The 13,200-nt window shown below is 41.3% G+C and overlaps 1 protein-coding gene across 1 annotated transcript; it reads left to right on the top strand.

The window, feature by feature from the left end:
* The first annotated feature begins 7,403 nt into the window (after nt 1–7,403).
* Nucleotides 7,404–13,200, top strand: LOC139329277 (CCN family member 5-like). The gene is made up of 5 exons (XM_070959481.1): nt 7,404–7,463; nt 9,202–9,418; nt 11,003–11,251; nt 11,977–12,209; nt 12,913–13,200. The coding sequence occupies exons 1-5, from the start codon at nt 7,404–7,406 to the stop codon at nt 13,198–13,200; spliced, it is 1,047 nt and encodes a 348-aa protein (XP_070815582.1).

The following is a 13,200-nucleotide window of genomic DNA, read 5'->3' as shown; positions in this document are numbered from 1 at the left end:
TTTATGTGGAACTGAGTCAAAGGAAACCACAGTATGTGTGTTGATGGTAATGAAGGTGCAACAGTGTGGCCCTGGAATGCATTGCCACTGGACTACTTTACTCCTGGGTGCTCTTGTGTGTTTCCCACATGCCACATGGATGCTATTTGTTGAATACGACTGAATTTCTTAACAGGAAGGCCTTTTTTTTCAAGTGGAGCAAGTGAACCGATTCTCCGTGTGGGAGAGAGCCTTTATCGGTTTGTTTCCTGTACTGGTCAGCTACTAGTGCTCTGTCCTCAACAAAACTCATGTGGTCATAGTGAACGGAGACCTTCAAATGTTCATGGCAGCAATTGAGGTATTCATAAAGCTGCAATAAAACATTTCGATTCATTATTTATTTATTTTTTTAATTTCATTAAAAATCAGTAAAACATTGTCCACGTAGTATTTCCATAGTTTCATGTGGTCATGGAAAGGCTATGGTCCTTTTACCATTACAACCTGGCAAAGGAAATAATTACACAAATGTATGAGGTTGAATGTTTTTTATTGAGGTCGGTGCATTCTTATATGGATCAACGATATGGTGTGTTTGCAGATGTTGTCGCTGTCTCACAGGTCAAATTGATGGAAGACCTACCCTGTGAGGGAAAACACACTTTGGCTTCTTTGGTTATTTTGGTGTGGAATGATGTTTTTATTGTTCTTTATTCCAGAATGACTGCACTGAATGACTGACTGTTTAAATGTTGCTAGTTTTTAAGATAAGAATTAAGATAATATTGTCACTGTTGGAAACTTCTGCACTCATGTCTCCTTTCCATGCTTACCAATAAAGGAGATACCATCTATTTGTTCCATCCATCCCTTTTCAGGGTTGTGGGGGGGCCGGAGCCTATCCCAGCTGTCGACGGGCGAGAGGTGGGGTACACCCTGAACCGGTCGCCAGCTGATCGCAGGGCAACATATACAAACAAACAACCATTCACGCTCACACTCCCACCTACGGACAATTTAGAGTCACCAATCAACCTAATGAGCATGTTTTTGGTCTGTGGGAGGAAGCCGGAGTGCCCGGAGAGAACCCACGCATGCACAGGAAGAACATGCAAGCTTCACACAGAAAGGCCCTGGCCGACCCGGGGATTGAACCGGCAACCTTATTGCTGTGAGGCACACACACTACCTGCTGCGCCACCATGCCACCCTCCATCTATTTACCTGTGACCAGTCTCTGTTTTGGAGCTGAAAACAATCTGGAGTTGACAAGCTGTGACCTGTGTAATTAACCACCAACGAGCACACTCATCCCCCCTCAGACTTTCCCAGCCCTGAAAGGACGCCCTGTTGGAATGTCAAACATTGTCAGTCAGTCAGCAAACGCAGGATCCCTCTATTTGTGAATCTGCAGTGCAGATGTTGTATTATTTATGTGTTTCTCTATGTATGTCTCCTGGAGCCGTAACAGTAGGAAACAACAACTATATTCACTTCCCTTCCAGTTGCACTGGAAAAGTCCCTCACTACCTCGGTGAGACGGAGGTTCACTGCAGCCACACAAAGCAGGTCAGCCCAAATGTATGTCACTGACCCGTTTAACCACTGAGCAGAAGACGTATTGATGTGAATGAGATAAGGATCATTTTCTCTGGCAATGTGAAAAAACAAAATGCAGTGGCCATTTTAATATATGTGAATTCACAGATGTACATACAACACAGCAAAGCACATAACAATTGGTAGTCTATTCATTCTACTATACCTGCACCGGACGCTGCTGTTTCCACTGTGTAGTGTAACTAAGTTGCCAAAATCTTCCATCTCATCCTTCAAAATTTGAGTTAATCACTAAGGAGTGTAGCATTAGTTTGAGCTTGAGTGGGTTATCTTCATTTCCCCAAATACTATTCAACTAAGATCACACTGAACACAGCTGAAGAGCTTATAAGTGATTGATCAGTCACTGATGCCAAAGTAGCCAATCAATCAGCCCAGATAAGAACAGCTGTGTCATTGTCTCACTGTGTGAATGTAACTGTAGAGGTGTTAGCATGTGTATTCCATACAGTTACAACCACAAAAACATTATAATAAAGATAGAGAGGACAATACATTGCATAAAAATAGTGAGTACTGATCACATTCCTGAATATTTATTGCATTTCTGATCATATCATATAACATCCTTTAAGGGTGAGTCTGGTAACATTCTGCACTTTTCTTACTCTCATCAAATCCCATTGAAAAGACCAAAGACAAGAGAGTGTGAGTCCATCTCTCAATTCTTTCTCACTTCCCCAGCCTGCCTGTGGCTCTCAGTCCTGAGCCCATTGGTTCCTACTGAAGAGGAAAATCTTCAACATACTACAATGTGTGTGTTCATGGTAATGAAGGAACATGTCACCCAGTACAACAGTGTGGCTCATTAGTGTTTTTTATTAGTTTTTGGACAACAATGGAGCTCTAAGATGTATCAGACTTTGGGCGCACACACACACACACACACACACACACACACACACACACATATATGTTGTGGATACATTCATTGTTGGTTTGGGTCTGCGCAGTGGGTTTGTAACAATAAAAGAAACACAACCTCAATAGTCACCACTTGCGCTGCTGTTGGTGCTGACAACTGAAAGCTTAGGAAACTGTTCATGTCATCTGAGGCCAAAACATATTCAACAGTGCCCCCAAGTGATGGGATGTCTGTACTACACATATTTTTTTTTACTACAGTTCAGGCTAGGGCTGCTTAAACAGGGGCCAAGGGGTTTGATTTGTCCCCCCAGATGTTTCAACTGACAAACAATTAATTAATTTAAAAAATATATAATATAAATCACTTTTGATGCTGTTTTTATTTTGTGAGGCAAAATGCTCTTTAAATATGTGCGATCCTTAATTATTAACTATTTTTCATAATCTAAGCACAGCAGGCAGAGTGACACTTTGCACAGGACGTCGGTCCATTAAGGGAACTTAGAATCTGGCCTCCAGCACCACTGTAAAGAATCTGGGAGTTATCTTTGACCAAGACATGTCCTTTCACTCCCATGTAAAACAAATTTCAAGGACAGCCTTTTTTCACCTACGTAATATCGCAAAAATCAGGCATATTTTGTCTCAAAATGATGCAGAAAAACTAGTCCATGCATTCGTAACTTCCAGGCTGGATTATTGCAATTCCTTACTATCAGGCTGCCCAAATTCGTTGCTGAATATTCTCCAGTTGCTCCAGAACGCTGCAGCACGTGTTCTGACAAAAACCAGGAAGAGAGATCATATTTCTCCAATACTCGCCACTTTGCACTGGCTCCCTGTAAAGTTTAGAATAGAGTTTAAAATTCTCCTCCTTACTTACAAAGCCATAAATGGCCAGGCACCTTCTTATCTTAAAGAGCTCATAGTACCTTATTGCCCTACTCGAACACTGCGTTCCCAGAATGCAGGTCTACTTATGGTTCCTAAAGTCTCAAAAAGCAGAACAGGAGTCAGAGCATTTAGCTATCAAGCTCCTCTCCTCTGGAACCATCTTCCAGTCTTTGTCCGGGAGGCAGACACTGTCTCTACATTTAAGAGTAGGCTTAAAACTTTCCTTTTTGATAAAGCTTATAGTTAGGGCTGGCTCAGGCTTGTCCTGGACCAGCCCCTAGCTATGCTGCTATAGGATTAGACTGTCGGGGGACCTCCAAAGATACACCGAGCTCCTCTGTCCTTCTGTCCCTCTCCATCCGCACGCTCTCATGTCCTACCACGGCGTGTTACTAACTTAGCTCCTTCCCCGGAGTCTCTGTGCTTTGTCGTCTTGCAGGTTCCCATGGACAGTGGCTGAATCTGGATTGTGGATTTCAGCTGCGTCTCCTGCCTTGGCCCTGCCTGACATCCACTGCAACTGCTACTGCTGTTATTACATCCACTGTCACTGTTACTGTGACTGCATGTCTGTCTCTCTGTCTCTGTCTCTCTCTCTCTCTCTCTCTCTCTCTCTCTCTCTCTGACTGCTTTTCTTTCTGTCTGTCTGTCTGTCTCACTCTCCCTCTCTTGCTCTTCCTCTCTCACCCAACCGGTCGAGGCAGATGGCCGCCCACCCAGAGTCTGGTTCTGCTCGAGGTTTCTGCCTGTTAAAAGGAAGTTTTTCCTCGCCACTGTCGCCAAGTGCTTGCTCATGGGGGAATTGTTGGTTTCTTTGTAGATAAAAGAGCTTGGTCTGTACCAGCTCTATATGGAAAGTGTCCTGAGACAACTTCTGTTGTGATTTGGCGCTATACAGATAAAATTGAATTGAATTGAATTGAATCCTGGTTCCCTTTTGCATCTTAACAACACAATACAATACAATGAGTGTTTGCTTTGGGCCCATGGCCCACCATTAAGTTTTAGTTTTGGCCCTCCAAAGAAAAAAAAATTGAGCATTCCTGGTCGAGGGTTTAAGCAAGAAAATATGAGAAAGACATTTCCAAGTAAATCAGTCTGAAGCAATTGCATTTGCTATTGCTTCAGGGGGAGTTGTGGGGTTTAATAACATGAGGAATTTGTATTTTATAATTACGTATATACTGAATATTCTCAGATTTAATGTTTTTTATACAGAAGCATTTAAACTAAACTTCAAATCACAAAGAAGTTACATATTTATCCAGGGAGATACGTTTACAGAGAATGTAAATGAACAGCTAACACCACACTTCCCATGCAAAAGTCACATCCAGAATCAGCTTTTTCTCAGGCTCTACACACCCACACAGGTGTTTTCTCTGATTATGCAAAGATCTAATCAAGTAGAGCTATGCTCAGGTGCAGCCAAACTAAGGGAGACTCAGAGAGATGTCAATCAAGCTCAGCCAGTACACGCCCACACAAGAGATCTAATCAGGCAGTAGAAGTGAAACAACTGTGTTAGTGTGCAAGGAAAGGAAGCTCTGATGCACCTGAAAGAATGAAATGAAATAAGCAAACATGTGTCCAAGAAACATCTGAGCAGTCAAGTCAATCATACAATTACATTTTGTCCCTTTATTGGAGGACATCAGCAGCAGTGGAAGAAGTATTCCAAACTTTTATGTAAGTTAAAGTAGCAATACCACTTTTTGTACAGTATTATCAGCCAAGCTTCATATATTGTGTAAGTATAAGTGAATATAATGTTGTATAATGAGTACAATGAGTATGTAGTCATTGTGCAATAGAATGGCCTCTGTCAGAGATATATTGTTATATGTTATACCACTGGACAATCATTACTGTTGTATTAACATTTTAATGTTGAAGCTGACTGATGTGGAGCTGATTTTAGCAATATACAGTATGTTGTCTGGTAAATAGTGGAGTAGAAAGTACAGTATTTCTCATTTAAATGTCGTGGGCAGGAAGTCAAATGTTGGACAAAACAGAAAAGTAAAGTACTTGCGTATGTACTCTTAAGTACCACAAAATTATACTTAAGAGTCTTTAAGCACTGGACATCAATTACCACACAGTTCATCTGATGTGCATGTAAACTTCTACAAATGAAACGTGAGCATCTGGATTTTAACCATGTCATGACTGTTTCATTTTGAATTCAATGTGCTGAAATATAGAGTCATCGATAGGTATGACAGACTAATAATACACAGACTAATACTACATTTGCATTATTTTGAGTCCCAGGTAATCTCAGCCCTGTTATATTCCAAAGCATGCAGAAGCATTAAGACATCTGACGTGAACACAGATCCACGTGATTGTTTAAGAGTACTTAAGTAAAAGTGTTTGAATTAACTGTTGGATTTCATGTGTTCTTCTGTTGTGTTTTATGGTCAGAGTTGTAGAATATTAGAATAGACTTTAAAAATGTAGGGTATCGTTTTACACAGTTAGGGAAAGAGTGCCTGTAAATACAGTGAAATCCAGGAAGCTGTTCACCAGTGTATTTATTGATCAAATTCAACCATTAGGTGGAGACAAATACCCATCATTGTTCTGCCAGTCTCATTGTAGGCATCTTCATAGCTGCAAACAGGTCACATATCTGGCCTACACACAAAAATCTGTGAACAACCACCCCAGCAGCCACTTTAATGGACCTGAATTAACTCTGCAATAAACTTTGTTGCTATCAGTGGTCTTTGGTCCAAAACCACTCCCTTGTTCACTCACTAATTTTTCCCATTGAACATGCAAGCCATAGTGAACATTAAACTAAGATTGACAGGGGAGTTGCACAACACTGATTTCCACATCTATGAAATGTGACTTCAGACAGAGCCATTGACACATTATGGCTAGCATGTTGGCAAACTGCTTCCTGTTGACCTAGCAGGAGATAATACCAGCATTCAATCATAGAGTTAGACTTTTACTTTACTGATCCCAATTTGGGAAATTCTTTCATTGTAGCAGCAGCTTAAACATACACATAAACATAAAATACATGCAATAAGAAGAATTAGGATGAGAATAAAAACTAAGAGAGACTGGGTACTGGGAGGATAGAATACTAAGGGCTTATCAGAGCTTTGAGAGCTGTTGAGCTGTGAGCCACAAAACTAAAACTTGGAGTAGTGAGCAGAGGACCATTACAAATGGTTTAGGCACATTATGAGCAACTTGCATATTACACATAACATCCAAACAACAGGCAAATTTAGCCACTAGATGGTCAAGAGAGTGGAGCATTTAGCAGTAAAGGGCCACATAATATTCTCACAATTAGACCAAATCATAAAAAGGGGGAGTTAATGCTTGGCTTAGACAAGCTGGCTATAAATACTGCTCCAAATACATACTGCTGCTGCTCCTTATCTGCTGGGTACGTAAATGGGCAGGTGTTTGCTATGTTAGCCAACTTTATAAGCCAGTATCATGTGGTTGCTGAGCATTTGTCATCTTCCTCTGACTTTTCTCTGACCCCTTGTATTCAGAAATCATTTACTGCAGCTTTAATATAAGTATTAGGTCAAGACAATTGTCTTCATGGAAATTTTGACAGAAAGGGAAGATGTTAAAGTCAGACAAGGAAATGTAGTACTCAACAAAAAGATAGGAAGCCTTAAATTAAATATCTTTCCTGACACTGTGGATCAACAGAAGGGAGATAACAAAGGTTTGCAGCCTACAGCTTTAGCCCTAAACTTAGCTCTATTTTATCAGCCAGGATAACTAAGCACCTTTCAGCAACATATTGCAGGTAAAGACCATCCAGGGCAGAAGGTGGCAGTGGAGAAGGTTTGCTGCAGGAATGCTGAGATAGGCCTGAAAGTTTTCATTCTTCTACACTATTTACTTTGCAGGCCACTGCACATGACACCCGAACCTAGACTATATAACTGAATGGAGGTAGGCAGTTTTAAGAAATACAACTACACCCTTCTCCAGAGGAGGAGAAGAAGGGGGAGATTGGAGGAAAAAAAGGCGCAAAGAGGACAGAGGTGATGAAGATGGACAGAAGAGACACCCAGCTGGTTTCTTTGCTGTTGTGTATCACCACTCAGGTGAGACCTGCCAATATTCTATACATGTGTAAAATGTGTGTAAAATGACCGGTCATACTTTTAGCTACGAAAGCAGTCCTTCCACTCATCTCTACAGTTCTCTGTAGTGACACGATGGCCTGTGGTGTGCATAATGATCATGAAGGTGGTTGCATTGGGAATATTCCTGTTGTTTTTCATGTTAACACAGATTATCATTATTGGAGGCAGCAATACAAAGCAGAGGACCGGGATTAAGCTTTCAATGTCTGTCAGTGCAAAACAGAGCTGTTATATATCTTTTGGATGTGCACAAATATGCACCAAAGTGGAGAGTATGGGATGGGAACCATTTGAGGTTTGCTGGAAAGTATGTTTAGGTCAGTTATGGAATTGCTACATGGAAGAAAACAAGCTGAGTAGAAGGATATTATTTGGGATAAACAAATCAAGGGCTTGTGGTCAATAGAAGTGTGTGCTAGATGTTGGTCAATAATAAAACCATCAATATTTGTATGTTAGCTGACAGTAAAGGCCAGTGGGCCGATATCATGCACCAAACTAAAACTGCGTACATTTAGAATGATCTCAGATGAATATGGTACAGAATTCATCCAAGAAGCTACATCTTAATAGCTGAGATCTCAGTGTGAAAACTGAACCTTACATTAGTCTGGAAAACGAAAGTAGATTTGTTCAATGTCTCTCAATGATACAGAAAATTAGTTTCATTTTGTTTTCTATTTGTTTTTTTTATTATTATTATTTTACTGGGAACCAACAATATGTTGTTCACTAAGGAAAAACAAAAACTGATTTTTTTCAGCATGGTTGATGCACAAAGAGTGAACTGCCTGCTGAAATACAAAACATTTAAGTTAGCCAGTTGGTAGAAAGCTGTAGAGATGAGGAAAACATGTATTTATCAGGAAGGCTTTACTTTTTTCTGCTATTTGGTGTCCAATTTATTTGAAACTTTGCACATAAACATATGTTATTATGAGAGCATGTAGAAGTATATTCTCTGCTTTTAGTTTTGTGTATGAGTGACCAACAGATGTTTTGTTACATTCTTGATGCTGGATATATAGCAGTGTCTTGTTATCCCATGAGAGATGAGCCGGATGAAATCAAAGGCTAAAGTTATACAAACAATGGTCAGCCAGGGACAGGAGCGTCAACAATACTAAAACACCTTGCTGAAATACCTGAAGTACAGATAAAGGTACTTTTACTGAAATCTAATTTCAGCATACACTAGAAATGCTGACCCCATCCAGCATAAAGAGAAGCCCTGCATCATGCAAATGATTAGAGATTTTTAATACTTAAGATATGTTCTGCTTTTGCAGCAATTAAAGGGTTGTTTGGGGGGATTTCAGTGAACACCCAAATCCCAAACAACTGGTCCCAGCAGATAGTTTCAGTGTTACATGCTGAGGTTTAAAGATACAGACTTGTGAAATTGAGCAGTGACATCAGACACAATGCCCTAGTTACTCTGGATGATCTACATACCTTGCTGTGAACCGTTTGCATTGGAAATATTTCTTCAACAGACAGCAGTGCCTGTGAAAACTGCTCACAGTGATGTTCAAGGGTTACCTTTACATAACATGTCTTAGTGTCAAATCCACTGCAGCACTAAACCATGTTTCAATACCAGAGGAACCAGCTATTGGCTACATAAACAGAGAGCAAAACAAGTTATTCAGTGACATTATAAACAGCAGCTTCTATGTTGCTCCTTTCACTTTAGGTGTGGTGCCAGCTGTGTACTGGGCCATGTCAGTGCCCGCCCACGGCGCCACGCTGCCCTGTTGCCATTCCTCTGATGTTAGACAGCTGTGGGTGCTGCCAGGTGTGTGCGAGGCAGGAGGGTGAAGCCTGCACTGACCGACTGCCCTGTGACACCCACCGAGGGCTGCAGTGTGACTACAGCGCCAGCTTCCCTGGAGGGCCGGGACAGTGTGTTGGTGCGAATAGAATACACTCAAGATGAAACTGATGTCTTTGGATTAGAGAACTGCAAATACCTCTACTTTTAATACCACAACACAAAATGTTGTGCTGCTATGTCAATCTATGTCAATACTAAGCTAATCAGTAGCATATCACTTGATTCCATAAAACTTCCAAAAAAAAACAAAATTATATATATATATATATATATATATATATATATATATATAATTTTGTTTTTTTTTATATATGCTTGACATCATCACCCTCGTTGATTTTTGTAAATATATGCTTACTCTGAATTTGATGCACAACACATTTCAAACAAGTTCAGACAGCAGCACTTTGTAAATCTGTTGTCTGTGAACACAATTCACTTGCACATGATTACATTCTGTTTTTATTTATGTTCTACACAGCGTCCTAACTTTTTTGGATCAGGGTTGTACTTCTCATGTATTATCATTACAGTCACAGCCAAGGATTAATTTTTCTGACATAAATCCTTTCATTCACAGAGGCCATTTTACACACAAACTGCTCTTTTGAAACTATCAGATATATATTGATCCATATCAGAATATGTTTTGATCAGATGTCCAGATGAACAGACTTTGGACTAAGACACTCTTACATCCATCTGAAAAATCACAGGGCACCTTTAATTCTTGACCGTAGAAACAATAGTTTGACAAAAATAAATATATGTATTTGCTCAGTTTGGTCAGCTTAGTTATTGCATATTTTATCATATGTATATTTGTCACATTGTGAAAAGCTAAACTCTATGACAACTGAGCAGACTCTATTCAGATGCAAATGAAAAACTCAGTGCTATGTATTCCTTCAGAAATGACTTCAGCACAATGCTCTGTAGTGTATGAACAATTTCCAGTTAATTATCCTTCAGCAAAGCTAATACTTAGCTTCATGACTTGAATATCATAATAATACATGGGTGGCACAACCTGAGGCTAGTTGTCAGTAGTAGTACCACAACTGCAATGACAACTACTGTACCTTACTATGCTACCAATACTTCTACTGCTGCTACAACTACCACTACTCTACTAATAGCACTGAGGTTGCCTATACTACTAGGCACCTACTGCAACTACCACTGCTGTCACTATTTTACTGCCACTGCTGCCACTACCACTGTTACTAATCATGACACTGTCGTGATTAGTATCACTGTTGTGATACTAATTGTGATAAGAAAAGGACAATATCCTTTCTAGTCTTTTCACGCAATTTGCGCGCGCACACACACACACACACACACACACACACACACACAATTGTTCCCACTGCATCCATTTCAGACAGCATTACTGAGCAGATGCCTGTTTTTCCATAAAAAGACAGACGAGTGACTCAATTCCTGACAATTGTGCTGCATTACTTACCAAAGAATCTCTTACTAATGCTCTTCCAGTAATGACTGGATATCAGCATATGCTCTTTCCTGCAGGTTATTTGTCAGAGCATGTTTCACATAACTCACCTCATGCTTTGCACAGAAGTAATATAGCTTATCACTTTCATTTCCATAACATTCCATCCTGTCCTCCTCTTCCTGCCTTTGTTGTGATAAGGTCAGAACGAGCTGGGCTGTGAGATGAATGGTAGAAGGCTGCAGGAGGGACAGGTATTTCAGCCTTCCTGTGCCCATCTCTGCCGGTGCCTGGGGGGAGGGGTAACCTGCGTGCCACTGTGCAGCGATGATCTGCAGAAGTCCACTGATAAGTGCCCCAACCCTCAGCTGGTGAGACTACCAGGGCGCTGCTGCAAAGAGTGGGTGTGTGATGGCTCGGACAACACCATTTCCTCAAATCCATCAGCAGGTAATGTGGTGGATCGTCACAAAGACCAAACAAAGACGGCTGGAAACACATTAGTCTATGCTGGTTTATCAGAATACTAAATGCAACAAGTTAGGTTGTTAAGACTGATATGAAAGAGTAAAAGCATTAGTTATAGCTACTGTATTTTGAACACTGCAGAGGCATTTCATCTCATCTCAGTGATTTGAATTCAATACTTCAGCATTGAGATTTTCATCTATTTACAATTACAATAAGCCATTTGGCAGACACCTTTATCCAAAGCAACGTACATATGAATTCACACACTGGGGTTCAGTATCTTAGATAATGATACTTTGGCATGTGGACTGCCGAAGTATCCTTATGGACTGCTCCACCTCCTGAGCTACAGCCGTCCCTATTTCCTGCCAGGCATTAAAAGCTGCTGTTCAATTCAGGCCAGCAGGTGTCTGGACACATGAACCCACAGTTGGCTACCAGAATAGTTCAGGTCGCTTCTGGGTTGTGACGAAATAAACAGATTTCAATACCAAAGAAGTGCCAGAAGGTCAAACACATGCATAAAACATCTGTGAGCACTATTCTTAGCAAACTGACCTCACCCAAGCAGCAATTTACAACATTTGAGACTGAATATGGGCTGAATCTTCTCACTCATGAGTTTGCATCAAAGCCTGCCACTTCAAACAAGTTCCAGCTTGATGCACACAGCCAATATTTTCCTCTTCTGTGTGTCTTTCCAGCAGAGCAAGCGAGTCAGAACTACGGTGGAGGGCTGTCCAGGCCATCATTTGGCTCAATTTCCAACTGTATTGAGTGGACCTCAGACTGGAGCCCCTGTTCCCACAGCTGTGGCCCAGGTGTCTCCACCCGTACTATAAACAGGAACTGGGCTTGTCGCCTGCAGACTGAGACCAGACTGTGTCAGATCAGGCCATGCCAGACTCTGCTTCAGGGACTACAAAGGCTGCAGGTAGTCACTGCACAATCAACACACATTAATCAGTTCAAGTCATAATTCCATTGATTAAACACTTGTCACTACATTTCAAAGTCAAGTTCCACCCAAGAACACATGTCTGAGCTGCCACTGTGCTGGCTCATTGGCATGGCTTATTGGGACACTTCACTGGAATGCAGCAATCATTAATGTCACTGAATTCAAGTCAATTCACAGTCATGAATTTACCAGCTAGCTTAGCCAGCTAACTGGCATCACAACAGGGAGCTAGTTTACTGCTAGCTCTACACCATGAAATAGCTGAACTCAAAAGCCAGCATGGTGACAGGTCCAATTGCAGACCTCATAGGGACCCCAAGTCTGCATCCCCTGGGAAGAGAGTAGCCTCAGGTCCCCAGGAATGAAGTGCACACTCACTTCTCTTAGCAGACTTTTTCTTTTCATAAGAACTTCATTTTGCCAGATTTGAAAACAACTTTTCTATTCAGGACTTATCGGTAGACAACCGCTTCTGAGCTACAGCCACTGCACCCTTACCAATATGTTATATTTGATGCTGAATTTTTTATGCCATAATCCTAGATAAGGATGGGCTCAATTTAGATGTTAAACATGTACCAACATACAAATGACTATATATACATCACTGGACATGCAATAAGAGTAACTGCATAATTATTATAGTTTTTCCTGTCAAACAAAACTTTCTGTTTTTCAGGGTTCGGGGGTGTGTGAGAGCAGCTATGTTTCACCTCTGTCCATTCAGCTTGAGCACCAGGGCTGCTGGAGCACCAGAGCCTACCGTCCCAGGTTCTGTGCCTCGACCTGTTCGGAGGGACGCTGCTGTAACCCCTCTCACACCAGGACAGTACAGATGGTTTTCCGCTGCCCCCAAGGCAGGCTCATCCAGCAGCAGGTGATGATGGTCGAGTCCTGCTCCTGCAGCACCTCCACCTGCCACCAATCCCCAGCCACAGCTGTACGGAGTGTCCTGTCCTGGATGTGA

Source organism: Chaetodon trifascialis, chromosome 3, assembly GCF_039877785.1.
Source record: "Chaetodon trifascialis isolate fChaTrf1 chromosome 3, fChaTrf1.hap1, whole genome shotgun sequence".
NCBI classification, from domain to species: Eukaryota; Metazoa; Chordata; class Actinopteri; order Chaetodontiformes; family Chaetodontidae; genus Chaetodon; species Chaetodon trifascialis.
The sequence above is the reverse complement of the archived record's forward strand: the minus strand, read 5'-3'. Positions and strand labels throughout refer to the sequence as shown.

Excerpts from the sequence above, each read along its gene's own strand:
- LOC139329277 (XM_070959481.1), top strand. The coding sequence starts at position 7,404 with ATGAAGATGGACAGAAGAGACACCCAGCTGGTTTCTTTGCTGTTGTGT. Across the intron at positions 11,252-11,976 it reads TTCCTCAAATCCATCAGCAG|CAGAGCAAGCGAGTCAGAAC; the intron begins GTAATGTGGTGG and ends GTGTCTTTCCAG. Across the intron at positions 12,210-12,912 it reads GACTACAAAGGCTGCAGGTA|GGTTCGGGGGTGTGTGAGAG; the intron begins GTCACTGCACAA and ends TCTGTTTTTCAG.